Below are 16,261 nucleotides of genomic sequence, written 5' to 3' on the forward strand. Positions count from 1 at the left end.
TGTCTCTTAGAATAACCATACCACGCAGCTGGGGGCACCTGATCCCCTGGGAGGCCATCATGAGTGCCATTTTGTATGTTTCCCGTTTGTGGGGACCAGTGCTAAACAGCGCTCGCCCGAGATCTGAGGCAAAGGGGATGGATCCCAAAACGTCAGGTACCTTGGGAACCTACACATTAGAGTGAGGCTAGCTGTCTCGTTCTAATAGGCGTTGCGAGCCGGGTAGATTCTGGAAGCGGGGTCTCCCGGCATTTATTGGCCATGTGGCACCACAGTGAGCCACTTTTCCGGCAGAGCGTAGTTTTTGGATCGTGCCTATTCACACCTACACACTCTAACCCATTCCTGCAAATTCTAGAAACTATTAACAAATGTTTAAAACACTTCCAACCATAATGTCAAAATAGAAAAAAGGTTTCCATCTAATACAGATGTTCTGCCCTATAGATACGATTAATCAATTAAATAATACAATGGAGAAGGAGGACACTTGGCCCATTGAGTCTGCTGGCTCTCTAAAAGAGCGTCCTACCTAAGCCCACTCCCCCGTAACCCCACCTCAACTTTGGACATTAAGGAGAAATTTAGAATGGCCAATCCACCTAACCTGCACATCTTTGAACTGTGGGAGGAAACCGGAGGAAACCCACGCAGACACGGGGAGAATGTGCAAACTCCAGTCACCCAAGATCGGAATGGAATCAGGGTCCCTGGCACTGTGAGGCAACAGTGCTAACCACTGTGCAGCACAAATCAATGCGTGCTTTGTATTTAAAGATAGCGTCATTTTAACTTCAAGGTACCTTTAGCATTTCTTTAAAACTGCTAAAAAGACTTAATTGCCCACAATACAATTAAAACAACAAAGAACTGCTGAACCAAGATCCTCAGCCAACTTATAGCCATAAATCCATTCAGTGCAGTTACTCACACACCACCCTGCCCCCAATAATCTTGACTGCCCATTGTCTCAGAAACAGAATTTCAAATGGAATTATTTTAAAAAGTTAAAATAAAACCCATAGATGTTATAAACCAATTGCAAACCCTAAAAAACAGTAGTACAATTAATATCTTACACATAGGATGTAATTTGTGACTTTGATAATAGTTGTTTTGGTACTGTGGCAGAGGCCGAATCCTGGATGGATTCAAACATAGGAGTTCCAAGAAAGATAGGTACAGGTTTGTTCCGCAACTTACATCCAAGGACTTAGGAAATGGAGGTTGGAGATGGGGCAGCAATTTAAGAAAAGTGGGGCTTTTTTTTGAGAAAGACAATGGCAGATTGAGAGAGGAACATCACATGAAAATACATGTTGACAATATCAGCTAACATGGGGACCAGAAGGAGAAATTGTGTGGTCAGCAGTGTCGTGGGAATGATCACATGTACAGGAGATGGGTATTGTGAACAAGGTGAACTCAGAGGGTATGCAGAATAAATATTTTAAATAAAGGTATGGAAAATGAAATAAAAGAAAAATGCTGTGGATGTTTGATATCTGAAACAAAAACAGTAAGTGCTAGAAAAATTCAGCAGGTCTGGCAGCATCTAAGAAGAGAGAAACAAGTCCAATATGACTTCAGCAAATATAGGGAAAGAGATAATTAAGAAAGGGAGATCAAAGAATGGTTCTCTGAATACTTATATACATATTCACATGGTACATTTAGTTCCTGAATCATACTGGAGTAATGATTAAGACGGAAAACGCAGAGTGAATTAACTATGGCTTTAATTGACTTACAACAGAGCTGGCAGCATGCCCCAGAATGAGGCAGTGTGAGAGGTCGCAGCTTATATACCCAGGCCCTAGGGGGAGGAGCCACGGGCAGAGCCAAAACCGTAATATAGTGGCAATACTGTACAACACGTAATACTGTGGCAGCACAATACAACACAGTGATTTCATCACATTCACCCCGTTTAAAAAAAAATCCGGCGTGGGTGAAGTGAACAAGTTGTGTCAGAGATTGAGTCTGACGGGGGCTTTGATTGTCCGCCGTGACCGCCTCAGTTCCGGCTGTGGTGTGGGTATCGAAGTCGGCTGAAGCGTTCAGGCCTGCGTGTCCGGGAGCAAGACAGCTTCTGTGTTCTCAGGCGGGTGGGCAGCAAAGGGGGAAGGGGGTATAGGGTTGGGTCGGGTAGTAGTGGAGAGGGAGGAATAGAGTTGGGAGCGCCGGTGACAGTCGCTGGGGAACCTGCGGGTGCCAAATCCCGAAGGGAGACTGTGTCCTCCCGCCCATCATGACGAGCCACGTAGGCATACTGGGGATTCGCATGGAGAAGGACCCTCTCTACCAGAGGATCTGACTAATGAGTCCTCACATGTCGTCGGAGGAGGACAGGCCCTGGAACCGTCAGCCAGGTCGGGAGCGAGACCCCAGAGGTGGACCTTCTGGGGAAGGCAAACATCCTCTCGTGGGGGGTCACATTAGTAGTGGTGCAGAGAAGCGACCGGGTGGATTGGAGCGCATTGGGTAGGACCTCCTGCCAGCGGGAGACTGGAAGACTTTTAGACCGTAGGGCAAGAAGGACGGCCTTCCAGACCGTCACGTTCTCCCTCTCCACCTGTCCGTTCACCTGGGGATTTTAGCTGGTAGTCCTGCTTGAGGCGATGCCCTTGCTAAGCAGGAACTGAAGCAGCTCATCACTCATGAAGGAGGAACCCCGATCACTGTGGATGTAAGTGGGAAAACCGAACAAGGTGAAGACACTGCTCAGGGCCTTGATGACTGTGGCAGAGGTAATGTCTGAGCATGGGATGGCGAAAGGGAAACGTGAGTACTCGTCAAGGATGTTGAGGAAGTACACGTTACGGTCAGTGGAGTGGAGGGGCCCTTTGAAATCAGTGCTGAGGCGTTCAAAGGGGCGTGAGGCCTTTACCAGGTGTGCTCTGTCTGGCCAATAGAAGTGTGGTTTGCACTCTGCGCAGACCTGGCAGTCCCTGGTCATGGTCCTGATCTCCTCGATGGAGTAAGGCAGGTTGCGGGCCTTGATATAATGGAAAAGCCAGGTGACAGAGGTCATTGTGGAGGGCCCGCAGTCGGTCTACTTATGCGCTGGCACAAGTACCGCGGGAAAGGGCATCTGGAGGCTCATTAAGCTTCCCAGGACAATGCTGGATATCATAGTTGTCGGTGGAGAGTTCGATCCTCCACCTCAATATCTTATCGTTCTTGATCTTGCCCTGCTCTGTGTCACTGAACATGAAGGCAACCGACTGTTGGTCAGTGAGGAGTGTGAATTGCCTGCTGGCCAGGTAATGCCACCAATGTCGCACAGCTTCAGCAATGGATTAGGCTTCCTTTTCGACGGAGGAGTGCCGAATTTCAGAGGCATGGAGGGTACGGATGAAAGCCACGGGCCTTCCTGCCTGGTTGAGGGTAGCAGCCAGGGCAAAGTCAGACGCATCGCACTCTACCTGGAACGGGACGGATTTGTCCACAGCGTGCATCGCGGCTTTGGCATTATCCGCCTGGATGCGGTCGTAGGCCAGGCGAGCCTCAGCCATCAGGGGAATGACAGTGGATTTGATGAGTGGGCGGGCCTTGTCTGCATAATTGGGGACCCACTGGGCATAGTACGAAAAGAACCCCAGGCATCTCTTCAGGGCCTTGGGGCAGTGGGGGAGGGGAGAGTTGCAGGAGGGGGCGCATGCGGTCGGGGTCGGGCCCTAGGACTCCGTTTTCCATGACGCAGCCAAGGATGGATACTCAGGTTGTGCGGAAAACGCATTTCTCCTTATTATATGTCAGATTAAGTAGCTGGGCTGCATGGAGGAATTTCTTGAGGTTAACATCGTGGTCCTGCTGATCAAGGCCGCAGATGGTTACATTATCTAGATACGGGAATGTGGCCCGCAGCCCGTTCTGGTCAACCATTCGGTTCATCGCTCGCTGGAAGACCAAGACCCCTTGGTGACGCCGAAGGAAACCCGGAGAAAGTGGTAAAGGTGGCCAGCTGCCTCGAAGGCAGTGTACTGGCGGTCCTCCGGGCAGATAGGGAGCTTGTGGGACGCGGACTTCAAGTCCACGGTGGAGAAGACCCGGTACTGCGCAATCTGATTGACCATGTCAGATAGGCGGGGAAGGGGGTACACATCGAGCAGTGTGTACTGGTTGATGGTCTGACTGTAGTCGATGACCATCCGATGCTTCTCCCCAGTCTTGACGACCACCACTTGAGCTCTCCAGGGGATGTTACTGGCCTCTGTGATCCCATCCCGCAGGAGCCGCTGAATCTCCGACCTGATAAAAGTCATGTTCCGAGCACTGTATCGTCTGCTCTTAGTGGCGACGGGCTCACAGTCTGGGGTGAGGTTGGCGAAGAGCAAGGGAGGGGCGACCTTAAGGGTCGAGAGGCTACATACGGTGAGTGGCGGCAGGGGTACATCGAACTTCAGGGTGATACTCTGGAGGTTGCACTGGAAGTCGAGACCCAGAAGAACTTCCGCGCAGAGGTGTGGGAGGACGTAGAGCCTAAAATTTTTGAAATCTACGCCCCGTACCGTGAGAGTCACGTCACAGTATGCACGGATTTGTACGGTATGCGACCCGGAGGCCAGGCAGATTCTCTGGGCTGTGGGGAGTAGCGCTGTACGTGTCCGGGTGTATGAAGCTGTCTGTGTTCCCAGAGTCAAAAAGGCAGGCCGTCTCGTGGCTGTTGATCCGGACCGCCATCATAGATTTTGCAAGGTGACGAGGCCGAGACTGGTCTAGAGTGATGGAGGTGGCCACGGGATGGAGGGCTGGCTTCAGACAGCGCGTGGGCTTTGGGCAGTGGGCGGCCGGTCGAGAGTAGCAGAGGCCAGCTGACGGACAGGTGAGCCTGGTTTCCGGGAGGCGGCGGTGGACTTCAGAAATGGCGTTGGAGATGCGGCGGCGGACTTCAAAAATGGCGGAGATGCGGCGGCGGCGGACTTCAAAAATGGCGTCGGAGATGGCGGTGCCCCCGACGTCCACGAGGGTGCCGCGTGGTTGGAGGCATAGGCACCCATGTTACAGAAAGCCACCTCCAGCGATTCAGCAAGCTGCACCGTTTCCCGGAGGTCGAGTATCTCCCTCTCTAGCAGGTGCTGGCGAACGCAGTGTTAGTCAATGCCGGCAACATAGGCGTCCCGGCTCAGACGTTCGGTGTGCTTAGTAGCCGGCACCACCTCGCAGTTGCAGACCCCGCCGAGCACCTGCGAAACACGCAGAAATTCTGCCAGCGACTCTCCAGGGCGCTGACACCGCGTGGGAAGGAGGTGCCTGGCGAACAGTCCATTAACTCGTTTCACATACCATCCTTTCAAGAGATTAATGGCTTCATCAAACGAGGACGCATCCCGGAAAATGAGAAAAATTTGCGGGCTCACCCGGGAGATGAGGACTCGCAGCTTGTGCTCCTTGGTGACGGCGACAGAATTGATGAAAGATTCTAGACAGCGTAGCCAGTGTGCAAAGATGTCATCGGCGTCAGCTGATTGGGGGTCTATTTGCAGGAGGTCCGGTTTGAGGCCCAGATCCATGTTAAACAGCTCTTTAATTTAATGTAAGTCAATTAAATTGATATGCCATCAATTAAGACGGAAAACGCAGAGTGAACTATGGCTTTAATTGACTTACAAGAGGTCAGCAGCTTATATACCCAGGCCTAGGGGGAGGAGCCACGGGCAGAGCCAAAACCGTACAACATGTAATATAGTGGCAATACTGTACAACACGTAATACTGTGGCAGCACAATACAACACAGTGGTTTCACCACAAGTAATAATTAGAATGTTTTTTTTGTTGCCAAAATGATTGGAAAGATGTGAAATTCGATTGTGGTACTTTGCAAAAGGACATGTTGTTGTCAAAACAAATTACAATTAATTTGATAATAAATGGTACGAATAGGACTAAATACAATGATAATAACGACACATTTAAAATGAGACACTCGCAGGTACCTCTTTGCTTGCTGCCCGCGGTCAGGTTCAGTTATGAGTATAGATTAGAGGGGTTTTCCTGGAAGGCTAAGAAGAGATTTGATAAGAGATGTTCAAAATCATGAGGGTTGCTGGACAGTGTAGATAGGGGGAAACCATTCCCGCTCACAAACGGATCAAGAACAAGAGTTTAGTTAGTGATTTGCAGAAGAGGCAAATGGGACGTGAGAAATAACTTTTTTTCACCAAGCGAGCAGTTTGGGGGGGGGGTCTTGGAACCCCCTGGCTGGCAGTGTGGTGGAGGCAGGTTCAGTCCAGGCCAGGGAGGGGCGGCAGGAGGTGGTCATTTGAATTGAAACGACGTGCCGGAGTAGGGGGAAGGGCACGCAACCACGACGACCCAAACGGCCTCCTCTGCTGCGTGACAATAGAGTGATTGTGAAGCGGGAGGAACGCGGGGCCGCCGCCGCTCGCGCGCTCCGCCTGGCAGACCGTTACCGCCAGCGCTCCATTCGCGCCTCACATTTCGTCAAACCGCCTTAAACGTTAGCAACCTTTCCATTCAGCGCCGCCGCCGATTAAGAAAACGTTGCGCCCGACTCTATAAATTATTTATTTTTTTGAGAGGAGGGTTTAAAAAAAAAGAGTCGCTGTTTAAAGAGCGGTCGCGAATGGAGCACTAGCGCAGCTTGGCCGGTTGTCCTGGTAAGATGTCGGCGGAGGAGGACACGGAGCTGCGGGACTTGCTGGTACAGACCCTGGAGAACAGCGGCGTCCTCAACAAGATCAAGGTAATGCGCCATCCAGCCCGCCGAGTAGGCCGCAGGCCTGTTGCGAAACTGCCGGTGTGCAGAGGCCCAAGACGCCGGTGAAGTTTGTATATCTCAATGATGACTTAGTTTAATGGACGACCATGGAGTCCGTGGACAGCTCGTCTGGTTGTTTGCTTTTTACTGATGCGGGTGACACGTTGAGCTGTTTCATCATTTCAGACCCCTCCGCCCGACCAATAAGCAACAACCCGCACTCCCATTCAGTACATTCCATGTACGTCCCCCAGTTCTCACTCTAAAACAAATTGCACTGCACCAACTGCACTCACTAATGGAAAACTACGAAAGGAAACCTTACCAAGAACCATATAATTAAAACAGAAAATGCTGGATAAAGTCAGTAGGTCCAGCGGCATCTGTGGAGGAAGAAATAGTTAACGGCCGTGATTTAACAGTCATCGGGGTAAATCTCGTGAAAAGCCCCTAGTCGCCACATTCTGACGCCTGTTCAGGTACACCGAGGGAAAATTCAGAATATCCAATTCACCTATCAGCACGTCTTTTGGGGCTTGTGGGAGGAAACCGGAGCACCCGGAGGAAACCCAAGCAGAACGAGGCAGACAGAGGGAGGACCAGACAGAGGGAGAACGTGCAGACTCCACACAGACTGTGACCCAAGCCCAGAATCGAACCTGGGGCCTGGTGCTGTGAAGCAACAATGCTACCCACTGTGCTGCCTTGTCGAAGGTGTTATTTTATAAATGAGATATTATACTGATGCCTGGTCAGTCTTGAACATAGAACATACAGTGGTGAAGGAGGCCATTCGGCCGATAAAGTCTGCACAGGCCCACTTAAACCCTCACTTCCTCCCTATCCCCGTAACCCAATAACCCCTCCTAACATTTTTGGACACTAAGGGCAATTTAGCATGGCCAATTCACCTAACCCGCATGTCTTTGGACTGCGGGAGGAAACCGGAGCGCCCGGAGGAAATCCACACAGACATGGGGAGAACGTGCAGACTCCCCACAGACAGTTTCCCAGCGGGGAATCAAACCTGGGACCCTGGCACTGTGAAGCCACAGTGCTAGCCACTTGTGCTGCCCACAATGACTCGGATGTAAAAGAACCATGAAAGGAGCAGAGAGTTTGCCTGACATTATTGTAAATTTTCATGCTTCAGCTGCCACCACCGCAGCATCTGACATTCTTCTTTTGCTTGAAAGGTAACTTTAAATGGTGAATTAAAAATTGAAAGTACACAGCAGGTCAGGTAACATTCCTTCCATCAGAACTGATTTTTCTGTAATTGTGCGTGGATCCAAACACAAAGGTGTTTGGATCCACTTAATAAGTTGGAGCTGTTGCTGAGGGAGGAATTGTGGCATTTAAAACCATTCTTTGTAGATATGCATGGGTAGTAAGGTCTTCAATCTATACCGCACATTCAACTTGCATGCAAATAGATCAAAAGCCAACTCAATTGGTGAATATGTTCATTCACCAGTCATCTTCAGTTGATCGGGCAGCCGTCAGCTGTGCCGCAGTATTGTTTGAGACTCAGCAAATAGCCTTGTTGAAACAATACTAAATTAGTTTGGGTCATGTCCTGAATTCTTTGAATACTGTACAATTTAATTTGCTAATTTTTTTGTTGCACGTGTCCTGAGCCACCTTGGCTAGCTGAGTTGTGTGTGGTCAGACGTCATGTTGAAAATTGTGTACTGACAAAGTTAACTTTGTAAGAAAAAGTAAACTTATTCATTGTTGAAAATTGACTGCAATTATCTCTGATCATAGGCAGAGATGACCATCTGCGTTTCAGACCATGTACTAACTGACATAGAGATGGACAGTCAAGAAGGTGATTGTATGACTGGAAAGTTGGTGGGGTTCCATTTCATGGGACATTGGCACCTGTAGTGGCACGGGCAGGAGCTGTACCACTGGGATAGCAACCTGAACTGGCATTTTAGTAGAAAGGATAAATAGAGTTATGGATAAAATTTTAAATAGTTAGATCTGGTAAAAATCTAAAAAGCTTAATGATTTTTAAAAAAATGAATGAAGAAGATCAAACAAAGGTAAGGAATAATGGTATCATAACTGGTCAGGGAACAGATATAAAATTACAGTTTAAAAAGTGAGTGGAATGATGAATAAATTGCCTGTACAATTGTATGCATGGGAACTGGAGGCAATAATGCACAGTGAGGAGCCTGATGTAGTCTGGATAACTGTCATAGGATCATAGGGCTCTACAGCACAGAAAGAGGCCCTTCAGCCCATCGTGTCTGTGCCGGCCATCAAACACCTATCTATTTTAATCCCATTTTCTTATATGCTATGGTATTTCAAGTGCTGATCTGAATGCTTCTTAAAAGTTATGAGGGTTCCTGCCTCTACCACCCTCACAGGCAGTGAGTTCCAGAATCCAACTGGGTGAAAAAGCTTTTGCTCAAACTCAATCATGATGAATCATAAAGATCAGAACTGGCAGTTAAATAAATGTAAGAAAAGGATAGCTGATGTAATTAAGAGATAAAGTAACACAACAGCAGGAAAAAGGGACATTTAGAAACCAGACCCATTTGGAGTGGAATAAGATCTGAACTAGTAGTGAAAGGGAATTGGAGGTAGAAATATGTAAGCAAATCTATAAAATAAGTTTTTTTTTTTTTTTTTAAACTTCAAAATAATAACAAATGTTAAAAGATGTGAAAAGGAATGATGTTTTTGCAGTAGTTTAGTACTCCTTTCTTACACAGTATAAAGGGAACCAAACTGCTGAGTCTATTAATGGAAAATGAACCATAGGTAACAATGGGCTGAAGTATATGGGGCTCTGTGATCCCTGCACACTGCACCCAAACGCATTGGCTAAAGATTTGGGGGGGGGGGGGGGGGGGGGCTGCTGCAAGGAACACCAGATCCCCTGCAGCCATCCATCAGTTAATAGGCAGAAGGTGGGACTTCTGCCTCTGAGACAGGAATTCCTGACTCTCAGAGCTGCTGACCAATCAGTTAGCTAGCAGCTCACTCTACTACTGGAACAGTGGCCACTGGACCCACAACCTTCACAGAGAAACCTGTTGTGGACTTCTCTCGCCACTGGTTTAATCCAGGTGGCACTGAATGAGGACCTCAATTGGGTATTAATTGACCATTTTAAGGGTCTGAATTCGGCTGCGACCTGGCAACCCACCTGATGACGACCTTGCCACATGTAGAATTGTGGTGCAGGCAGGCACGTGACAGGCATGCTTCCAATGGCATGGTGCCCAAATTTATGGGTCCATCACCCATTTTTATGCCCACGGGTGCCTCGTATAATTCACACCATAATAAGTTTTAAGATAAAGATTGAGAGATATAGAAATAAGCAAAGATGAAAGTAATAGATTAAAGGGCAAAAAATAATTTTGTGGGAATAAGAATGAACTAGGAAAGCACAACTGCAAAAAGAATATTGAAAAGATGATGAATGGAGTTCAAGAGAAATATAATCGTCTTTTTATCGAACAAAAACCTAACCAATAATGAATGAAGAAAGATATAGTATGGGGAAAATTTCCCAAGTACATAGGCAATGAAGGAGAGGATGACAAAATGTAGAAATTAGGAACAATAGGAAAGCAAAGAGTAATTTCAAAATTAAGTTAGCAAAGAATATAAAAATAAATATTGAAGTATTCTACATGCAAATAATAAAAGCAAAATCATGATGATAATAATAGGCACTAAGGGCTAAATTCAGTGAAAGAATTATTGAATAATTACTTTGCCTCAGTGTTCACCAGCAAAACTAACAAGGTGAATATGGTATTAGACAAAGAGATGCATTAGACATTCGATAAAGAGATTTTAAATAGAAATGAAGTGATGAACTAGCCAAAAATAGAAGATTAAACTCCTGGACCAGATGGATTGCACTTGGCTATATTAAAAGTTAAAGAGATGGCAAAGGCACTGTTGGATGTATTTTTAACAAATCATTAGCAGCGGGAAATAGCATCAAAGAATTGTCAGTGAAGCAAGTAATTGTAATGTGATTCTAAATTTTAAAAGGGAGATAGAATAAGACCAGGGAACTATGGACCAACTTCATACAATTGAATAGTCGTTGTGAATTTCAAAAGGGAAGATGACGTTTGATTAACCTTACTTATTTCTTTGAAGGAGTTACAAGTGTGCTAATGTACTGACTATATTCAGATTTTCAAAAAGACTTTGATAAGCAGCTGCAGAGCAGATTTACTGCTACAATCCAGTTAAGGACCAAGCAAGCTGTTTTTTTGAAACATAATATAGAGAGTAGGATTAATGGAGGGTTACTCAGACTGGCAAAAGGTGACAATGTTTTTTCAAGGCTTGGTACTGTTCACTATTTAAATAAACATGGACTTGGGAATTGGGCAACATCAAATTGGAAAGTATTGATGATACTAAGGAGGACTCAAAAATAGAAGGCGCCTTTCATAAACTTGTAGAATGACCATGTAATTGGCAAAATGATTTCAATATGGGTAACTGAGGTGGTGCATTTTGCTAGAATGAACAGGGAGACCACACACTTCTTGGGGAGAAAAACTAAATGGGGGAGAAAAGGGACAAAATGATCTGGGAGTACTGTTGCTCTTTTTAACCTTAGTCTATTTGCTCTGTTTAGGTCACCTTTGCTCATGAGTCGCCAGGTATCTTTATGATACCGCCACGTGGTTCAAGTTCAGGTTATGATTAATAACACAGCACACCGCTTAGTAAGGATTAAAACAATGGTCATTTATTATGTACAACAAGCAATATTAATACCCTAATACTACTTTCTATATAATAAACCTATCACTACTGGCCAATACTTAACTTAGGAAGAGCCCACCCGGTCAGGGAAACAAATGGCTTGTCCAATCAAATCTGGCCCGCGGGATTCAAAAGGCTGCTACAGGTCGGTGGCTAGGTGTCTCTACCGGATAGCGATCGCTGGATTCAAACTTACTATACACGGTGGCTGGTCTTGCGAAGGTCTTGAGCAGGCGAAGATGAGAGAGAGCGAGATCTGAACTTGGACCTTCACTTTTATAGGGCCCAGGGGCTTCCCGCCTCCCGGGGCGGCCCTTGACCCGAGTCCCAAGTGATTGGATTCTGTCCCCAATCTCTGGGGTCGATGTGTCCAATGGTGAGGCGATTCCTCGATCGGGGGGTGGTCGCTCACCTGTCTTTGTTTAGGCCACTGCAGGCGCCGACAGGTCTGGCCCGGTATTCAGTTGCTAATATGTTGCAATTGTTCCCGGGGATAGCCGATTTAACTGTGGATGTCTGAATAGATTGGCTGCAAACAGTCCTGAATGCAACTGCGAATACCTGGGTTGATGGGCTGTTGATAGCCCTGAGTATCGATCTGGGCTACCTTCCCAGAGCCGAATATGCAAAACTGTCTGCAGCTGCCTGCTTGTGTCTTCTTGGCTGCTTTTCCCAGCAGTCTTTCGGGTTAGCTGTTTTAAACTGGGTTTTGGCCAGATTAATCGGAACGCAGCCATTTTACAAGGCTACATACCCGCCTTGTGATCCTAACGCGAAGCGTGAAGGATCACATAAATTTTGTCCTCTTAGTTTCCCCACTGGGGGGGGGGGCACCTCCTACATGGCCACTACTCTGACCCTAGCTATGCACAAAAATTTACCTAAACAATTCTTGAGGGCGCTATGTCAGGCAGGGGCATGTATCTATAAAAAAATAAACTGGGAACCTCTAATTTTACCTAAACACTCTATACTCCTAAACATTGCATTATCCTATCTTCCTAAAACATACAACAACAATCACAACATTTAATATACTCTTTCCTGGCTTGGCAGTCAAGCTCAGGATCATACTTTTTTTTTTAATGAAACGTTCCGTATATCTCTTTATTTACAGGAATAATGCACGTGAATACTCTTTATTCTTTATAGGTCGTGGGGGTCTGGGGTCTGGTCATAGCCAACTATCGGGGATCGGATCCGATATACCGGGGTTCGAGCGCGGTACGCTCTCCTTTTCCACTTCCAGAGGCGCATGGTCTGTACTGCACAACTGAGTATAGCCAATGCCAACAGTGCCTCAATGATGTACGATAGAGAGTACCAAGTTATGACCTTGGCACACCAGGATAATGCAGCGTGGTTGGTGACTGTGCCCTCGGTACTGCTGGGCAGTGAAGTGTTAACAGTAAAGGGGTTTGGAGTGATGGGGTCCGCGGCTTCAACATGAATCCACAAGCATCCTGCGAACGCTGTGGGGTGTTCAGACTTTTTCTGTCTGCATTTTTTCAGACCGTCTACGGGGTCGCCTCGGTTGTACCCGATCGCATCCAGGATCGCGGTATGCATTTATGCAAGGGTGCCTCCTCCTACATTCTGTGGGTCGGGAAGGGCTGCTGCGACCGATGGGTCCAAGCTGAGGACCGTGAGCTTTACCTGCTCTTTCTCATCCAGGCCGTACATGGTCGCCTGGTGTTTGACGGTGGCAAAGAAATGATGTGGGTCTGAAGCGGGGAGGAACGGTGTGATTTTGACACACGCGTCCCGTAATTGGGTCACTGTGAGGGGGGTGGAATATAAGACGTCCGCCGCGTCTGCTGTGGCGGTGCGGTGGGTTGTTACAGGGTTCATGGGAGCCTGTATTATCTGTTGTGTGGGGGGTGGGGGTGCTTTCCTCCTTTGGGGTTTTCCCTGCGCACATGCTCCCTGAACATATCTCTGCGCTGTCTCCTGCAATTCTTCCCAATCAGGGCCGTCTTCCTGTTCTAAACTTTCCCCAAAGGTTTCTTGAAATCCCTTTTGGACAGAAAGCAGTGCTTTCAAGTCTGCAATCTGCTTTCGGCACTTTGCATGGTCTAAAGTACTCTGCCTTTGTTCCGTGGTTGTGGCGTGGAGCGCTCTCAAGGCTGCCTTGAGATCACTGCATTGTTTCTGGAGCATCTCTATCTGGTTTTCTGTTTCTTTCTTTACCAGGACTGCACGCCGCAGGTCCTGATAAGCCTTTTCATATTGTGACTGGAAACTACTCAAGTGCGCCAGACAAGATTGGTGACCCCGTTTGGCGTCAGCCACCTCTTCGTCTTTTGCTGCTAATCTCCCTTTTAACTCCAGGTTCTCTTTCTCAATTTCGCATACATCGATTTTACTCATCTGATGTATGCCTTCCATTTCCTTGCGGAGCGTCCTGACGACCTCCTCTGTGCCTCGCAATTGTGCCAGACAGGACACAATTGCCATTGGCTTGCGCGCTTTTGCTAAACTCTTTCTGTGGATCTCACTCAGGTTCTCCCACCAAGTATGCCCGATACTTCCAGGACCTGAGTCGTCGTTATTGCAGAAATCCTTCCACACGGGCCATCCTTTGCCCTGCAGAATTTTGCGGATTTCCACTTCCCAAACGGGACATTATCCCGCTCCTACGCTGCTGACTGGTGCGACAGCAAAATCTTCGGGGTTCATGAGGTGCTGCATCGCTTGCATTGCCTGCATGGCTCTCTCTTATCTGCTCGTTACGTTCGAATTTGGAACAGGGGGCTAAGGTGGTGTGGTAGATGCGGGTACGGCTTGCGCTAATTTCCGAAATACCAACTGCCGATAGTTTTGACGCCACAAAAAATCTATCAGTTTTGCCTTATAACCCTGTTAGTTACGCATGCATATACACACTTCCGAATTGTGAATTATTAACCAGAACCGCTTGAACACTTGTGGTTTTTTTTTTTGTTTCCGATTGGATTCTAATTCAAAATGTTGGGGTTCTCCCGGAGTGGTTTTCCACTTCTAAGTCGGGTCCCGTCAGGATGTCGCCAATTATGTTGCTTTTTTTAACCTTAGTCTATTTGCTCTGTTTAGGTCACCTTTGCTCATGAGTCGCCAGGTATCTTTATGATACCGCCACGTGGTTCAAGTTCAGGTTATGATTAATAACACAGCACACGGACTTCCAGGTGCGGCGATGACCAGCTAAGTCGCACGTTTCGGCAGCTCCCGTTGGAACGGACTTTTGGGCTTTTAATAGGAGCCCCAGCGGCAATTTAAACGGCCAAAAACACTGTGCGGTAAACCAGAAGGGAATCCCCCCGGACACGCATGGATAAGAGAGAGGATAGCGGCCGGATTGCGGAGGATCCTCTGGAGCAGCGGCAAGGAAGGGAAGCTCAAAGCAAGATGGCGTCGGAGGGTGGCCGTTTGTTATGGGGCCCGGACCAACAAGAGTTCCTGCGGCGCTGTGTGGAAGAGCTGAAGAAGGAGTTGTTGGCCCCGATACTTCAGGCGATTGAAGGGCTAAAGGAGGAGCAGAAGACCCAAGAGCTGGAGCTTCGGGTCGTGAAGGCAAAGGCTGCTGAAAATGAAGACGAAATACAGGGCCTGGTGGTGAAGGCAGAGATGCACGAGGCACAGCACAAAAGGTGTGTGGAGACGTTGGAAGCACTGGAGAATAATTCGAGGAGGAAGAATTTAAGAGTTTTGGGTCTTCCCGAAGGCGCAGAAGGGGCGGACGTCGGGACATATGTGAGCACGATGCTTCACTCGCTAATGGGATTAGGCCCCGACGGGCCCTTTGGAGGTGGAGGGAGCTTATCGAGTTTTGGCGCGAAGACCGAAGGCTGGAGAAATACCTCGAGCTATAGTGGTGAGGTTTCTCCGCTACAATGACAGAGAGACGGTCCTCAGATGGGCGAAGAAAACTCGGAGCTGTAGGTGGGAGAACGCGGTGATCCGCGTATACCAGGATTGGAGTGCGGAGGCGGCGAGAAGGAGGGCAAGTTTTAATCGGGCTAAGGCGGTGCTTCACAAAAAGAAGATCCAGTTTGGAATGTTGCAACCGGCGAGATTGTGGGTCACACACCAAGGGAAGCACCACTACTTTGAGACGGCAGAAGAGGCGTGGACATTCATTGTGGACGAGAAGCTGGAATAGTCTGGCGAGAGAAAGAACTTTTGAGACAAAGTGGTGGGGTGATTATGTGGGGCGAGGGGAAAAAGGGGGGGGGGATGATTTTTTAATTTGTTAATTTGACGATCCTGTAACTTTTCTCTCTTCCCCATGTTGGGGGCCGGGGTGGGGGGGGGGGGGGGGAGTAAGAGGAACTGTGGGTGCCGGCCATTAGGGGCGGGACCGAGCAGGAAACGCGGGCTTTGTTCCCGCGCTATGGTAATTATGGCGGGAATAGGGACGCAGGAAGGAGGGGGCCTCGCACAGTGGGGGCCGAGGACAAGGGGGGAAGCCGAGGTCAGCCAGAGTTCGCTGACTTCTGGGAGCAACATGGGGGGTGCAACTACGCTAGAGGGGGATCTTGCGGAGGGGGGGGGGGTTAACTGGGTTGCTGATGCTAAGGAGAAGGGGGAGCTGTTATGGGATGAGGTAGTCGGGGCGGGAAGGCGCCGTCGGGGGGATACATGGGTACGTGGGAACCGGGTGAGGAGCTGGGTTGAAAAAGGGGATGGCTAGTCGACAAGGGGGGCGGGTAAAGAGCCCCCCAACCCGGCTGATCACGTGGAACGTGAGAGGGCTGAACGGGCCGATTAAAAGGGCACGGGTACTC

General features: G+C 48.3%; 1 protein-coding gene across 6 annotated transcripts in view; it reads left to right on the forward strand.

Annotated features, from left to right (window-relative positions):
• Positions 1-6,333: 6,333 nt before the first annotated feature.
• Positions 6,334-16,261, forward strand: part of cep43 (centrosomal protein 43) — a 144,013-nt gene continuing 134,085 nt past the window's right edge. For 2 of the 6 annotated variants that reach the window (XM_072503405.1, XM_072503422.1), the window contains exon 1: positions 6,334-6,710. In XM_072503405.1, the coding sequence (XP_072359506.1) occupies positions 6,630-6,710 (81 nt within the window). In that variant the 5' untranslated portion in view covers positions 6,334-6,629. The remainder of the gene's footprint in view (positions 6,711-16,261) is intronic. The other 4 variants (XM_072503396.1, XM_072503387.1, XM_072503413.1 and 1 more) reach the window with 4 other exon arrangements.

This window comes from Scyliorhinus torazame, chromosome 1 (assembly GCF_047496885.1).
Source record: "Scyliorhinus torazame isolate Kashiwa2021f chromosome 1, sScyTor2.1, whole genome shotgun sequence".
NCBI classification, from domain to species: domain Eukaryota; kingdom Metazoa; phylum Chordata; class Chondrichthyes; order Carcharhiniformes; family Scyliorhinidae; genus Scyliorhinus; species Scyliorhinus torazame.